General features: G+C 53.9%; 1 protein-coding gene across 1 annotated transcript in view; it reads left to right on the forward strand.

Annotated features, from left to right (window-relative positions):
- LRRC74B (leucine rich repeat containing 74B) overlaps positions 1 to 3,545 on the forward strand; it is a 23,795-nt gene that overhangs the window by 16,962 nt on the left and 3,288 nt on the right. The window contains 2 exon segments of the mRNA XM_027770694.1: positions 601 to 679; positions 2,348 to 2,443. Of these exon segments, the coding sequence (XP_027626495.1) occupies positions 601 to 679; positions 2,348 to 2,443 (175 nt within the window).

The following is a 3,545-nucleotide window of genomic DNA, read 5'->3' on the forward strand; positions in this document are numbered from 1 at the left end:
GGTGCAGCAGGAGGACGCGACGGGAGGACACGGACAGGGTGACTTTTCAGAGCAGACGCTGTCATGGTGATAGCTACGGGGTGCCAGCTGGGCGGGACACCCAGGAGCAGCAGCTTGCCTCCACGGGGGGAGCGGTGCTCTAGGCGTGATTGCTGAGTGATGTCCCTGAATGCTGGAAGCCACCAAAAGAGGCAGTGCCATCCATACCTGTCTTTTTTCCTTTTTTTTTTTTTTTTTTTTTACATTTGCCATAGGGTGCAGTGCTTGCCAGAGAGGAGAGACAGAGAGAAGGAAAACGAGAAATCACCCCCCGAGGGGATGACCATGCTGCAATCCCTTCTCCTCCATCTCCTCTTGGGATTTGGGGCACATGTGTATACACACACCCAGTGTGACCTTTAAGCCACCAAGTCCAGGACTCCAGCCATGGTCGGCCATGTAGGAGTCCAACGCCTTAGCCACCATGCCACCTGCTGGCCCCCACACCCAACCTTTTTATACACTGACCTGCCTGGGCTTTCTGGGGTGTGAGGGGGGCTGGGATGTGGAGCCCGGCCAGGTGGACGTGATGGGAAGGGGCTCGTGTCTCGTCTGTTGCAGCTGCAATCGTATCTCTGCGGTGGGAGCCCTGAGCCTGGGCCAGGGCCTCCGGGTCAACCAGACGCTGAGGACTCTTGTGGTGAGCGCCAGCCAGATGGAGGGGGGCCCAGCACAGACCCGCCCTGGGCCTGCCACACAGATCCCTCCCCACCAGGTTCCCCATCCAGGGGAGGTGGGCCAGCAGGTGCACACAGGCTCCAGAGCGGAGATGGGGGTCGCAGAGGAGGGTTCAGGGGTTCTCTTGTGACTGTCTCCCCTAGCCATGCCCTCCGCCATCTCTGGCCTGGCCCAGGCCTGTCTCCAGATTCCTCTCCCCCTCCTTCCCTCCTAGCACCCCTCACTGCCCTTCCTCCTCGGGGCACTTTTCTAATACACATCTGCATGCACATACTCCTTCATACATGCACTGAACACTCACACACACACACACGCGCACCCGCACACACACAAGCTCTCATTGTTCATCTGAGCTTCAACTCCTGCTGTTCTTATTGAAATGCCCAGCTCCTCCCACCTGGCCGCAAAGCTCCGCTCAGATGTTTGTTTTTTAACTTTATTGATGTATTTGTTTTTATTTGACCAGAAAGGGTGGGGAGAGAGAGAGAGAGAAAGCCACCAGGTCCCGGACTTGAACTGCGGTTGATCGTGTGGGATTCCAGTGCCATTAACCACCATGCCACCTGCCAGCCCCTAGCTCAGATGTTTTATCCCTCCCATCCTCGGCAGCCCAGGTGGCTGGTGCACTCTTTCATTGCACTTATTACCAGTGTTTTGGGGTTTTGGGTTTTGTTTTAGAGATTTTTGCTATAGGGTGCATGCACACACTGGAGAGAGACAAACGGCAAGAGGGAAAGTGAGAAATCACCCCCGGGGGGATGGCCACGCCACGATCCCCTCTCCATTCTCCTCTCGGGATCTTGGGCACACACGCACATGCACCTGGTATGAATTTAAGCCGCCGGGTCTGGATCTGGAACTGTGTTGGACTCCATGGGAGTCCAGCAACATAATCATTATGCCATCTGCTGGTCCCAATCATGGTGTTTTTTAAAAGATTGGATTGGGCCGGCAGGTGGTGTGGTGGTTAGCAGCATTGGACTCCCACGTGGCTGACCACAGTTCAAGTCCCAGACTCGGTGGCTTGCTTTCTCACTTTCTTTCTGTTTCTCTCCAGTCAAATTGGAAAAGAATGATAATTAAAATAAATGTATCATTCTTTTTTTTAAAATCCTCTTAAAAAAAAAAAGTTTGGATTATTTTATTTCTCCAATGAATGAGAGACAGAGTGAGAGACCGGCAGAGAGATGGCACCCCCTAACAAGGTCCTGTGTGATGACCCACCTCCAGCTTCAGCCAGCCCGGGCCCAGGATCACGGGCCTGCACGTGGCTGGTACACTCAGGGACATCGCCCAATACAGGCCCGGCCCCTCCCACGTAGGTCAGCCTTGCAGACCGTCGGGTCCTACCACCATACACTGTCTGGCCCTGCACGCCACGTTTTACAGTGTTCCCTCCCTCCACCTTCGTAAGACAGGAGTGTGTCCGTGTGTCTGTATCTCTGGCTCCCAGCACAGAGCCAGGTGCTGGGAGGGTGCACCCTCAGAGGCCAGCCTCATCCAGGGTGTCGGATGGAGATGCCGTCCTGGCCTTGTGACCGGAGATGAGGAATCCCTACTCCGCCCCTCTCAGCCACTGTCCAGCTGCCCCAGGCCTGGCCTCTCTCAGTTCTGTGTGTGTCTCTCCTAGGTGTCCAGGAACCCCATGCAAAGTGACGGCTGCTTTGGGCTTCTCAAGTCTGTCCAGGACAATCCCGCGTCTGCCCTAGAACTCCTGGACTTCTCTGTAAGAGCTTCTCCTAAACCCTGTCTCTGAGCCTCCCAATGGCCCTGGGAGGCACCATTTTCCTCCAATTTATTATTTTTTAATTTAAAAAAAATTTAACTTTATTTATTTATTTATCTTAATTTGACCAGAGAGGGACAGAGTGAGAGAGCAAGAAAGAGAGAAAGCAAATCTCTAGGTCCAGGACTTGAACCGCAGTTGGCCATGTGGGAGTCCAGTGTCCTTAACCACCATGCCACCTTCTGGCCCCTAAAGAATGACTGTTTAAATTTTATTTATTATTACTATTTTTTAGTTTGATGAGAGAGAAACGGGGGCTGGGGGAGAGTGAGAAAGCAAGCTGCCAGGTCCGGGATTCAAACCGCCATCAGCCAAGTGGCAGTCCAGCACCTTAACCACTGTGCCACCTGCTGGCCCCGTTTTCTCCACTTTAGAGAAAGAAGGTGAGGACTAGAGAAGTCAAGCACCTGCCTAGGTCACAGTGGCAGAGTCCAGAGTCCCAGCACTGGTCGGGAGGCTGCTGGGCTCCGCACCTCCTGGCTATGCAGCCTGCTGTGGTCTCAGCGTGGGCCCTGCCTGGGCTCTTCGCTGAGGACCAGTGAGGGCAGGGGCCCGATGCCCTTTGTTCACTTCTAGAGTGGCAGATTCAGCACCTGTGAGGCTGTCCTCACCCAGCCCCCCGCCTGGCCTGCCTGCAGATGAACTGCAGTGCTGGGTGACTCACTCAGGTGGCCGTGAGGGAGATTCGGATCCCCCTCCCTCCCTTTTTCTCTTTGCTATAGGGCACGTGAGCACACCAGAGACAGAGAGAGGGAAAGTGCGAAATCGCCCCCCTGGAGGAATGGTCGCGTTGTAATCCCTTCTCCTCCTGGGATCATGGGCACGCACGCACACGCACCCAGTGAGTTTCAAGCTGCCAGGTCTGGGGTTTGAACCATGGTTGACCATATGTCCAGTGCCTTGATAACTATGCCACCTGCTGGCCCCAGGATCCCCCCCCTTTTATTCAATTTTGTCCTTTAGGGTTTTTTTTTTTTTTAAAGATTTATTTATTTATTTATTCCTTCATTCCTTCATTTTAATTTGACCACAAAGAGCCAGA

The sequence above is a fragment of the Tupaia chinensis genome, unplaced genomic scaffold (genome assembly GCF_000334495.1).
Source record: "Tupaia chinensis unplaced genomic scaffold, TupChi_1.0 Scaffold000024_1, whole genome shotgun sequence".
Lineage (NCBI taxonomy): Eukaryota > Metazoa > Chordata > Mammalia > Scandentia > Tupaiidae > Tupaia > Tupaia belangeri.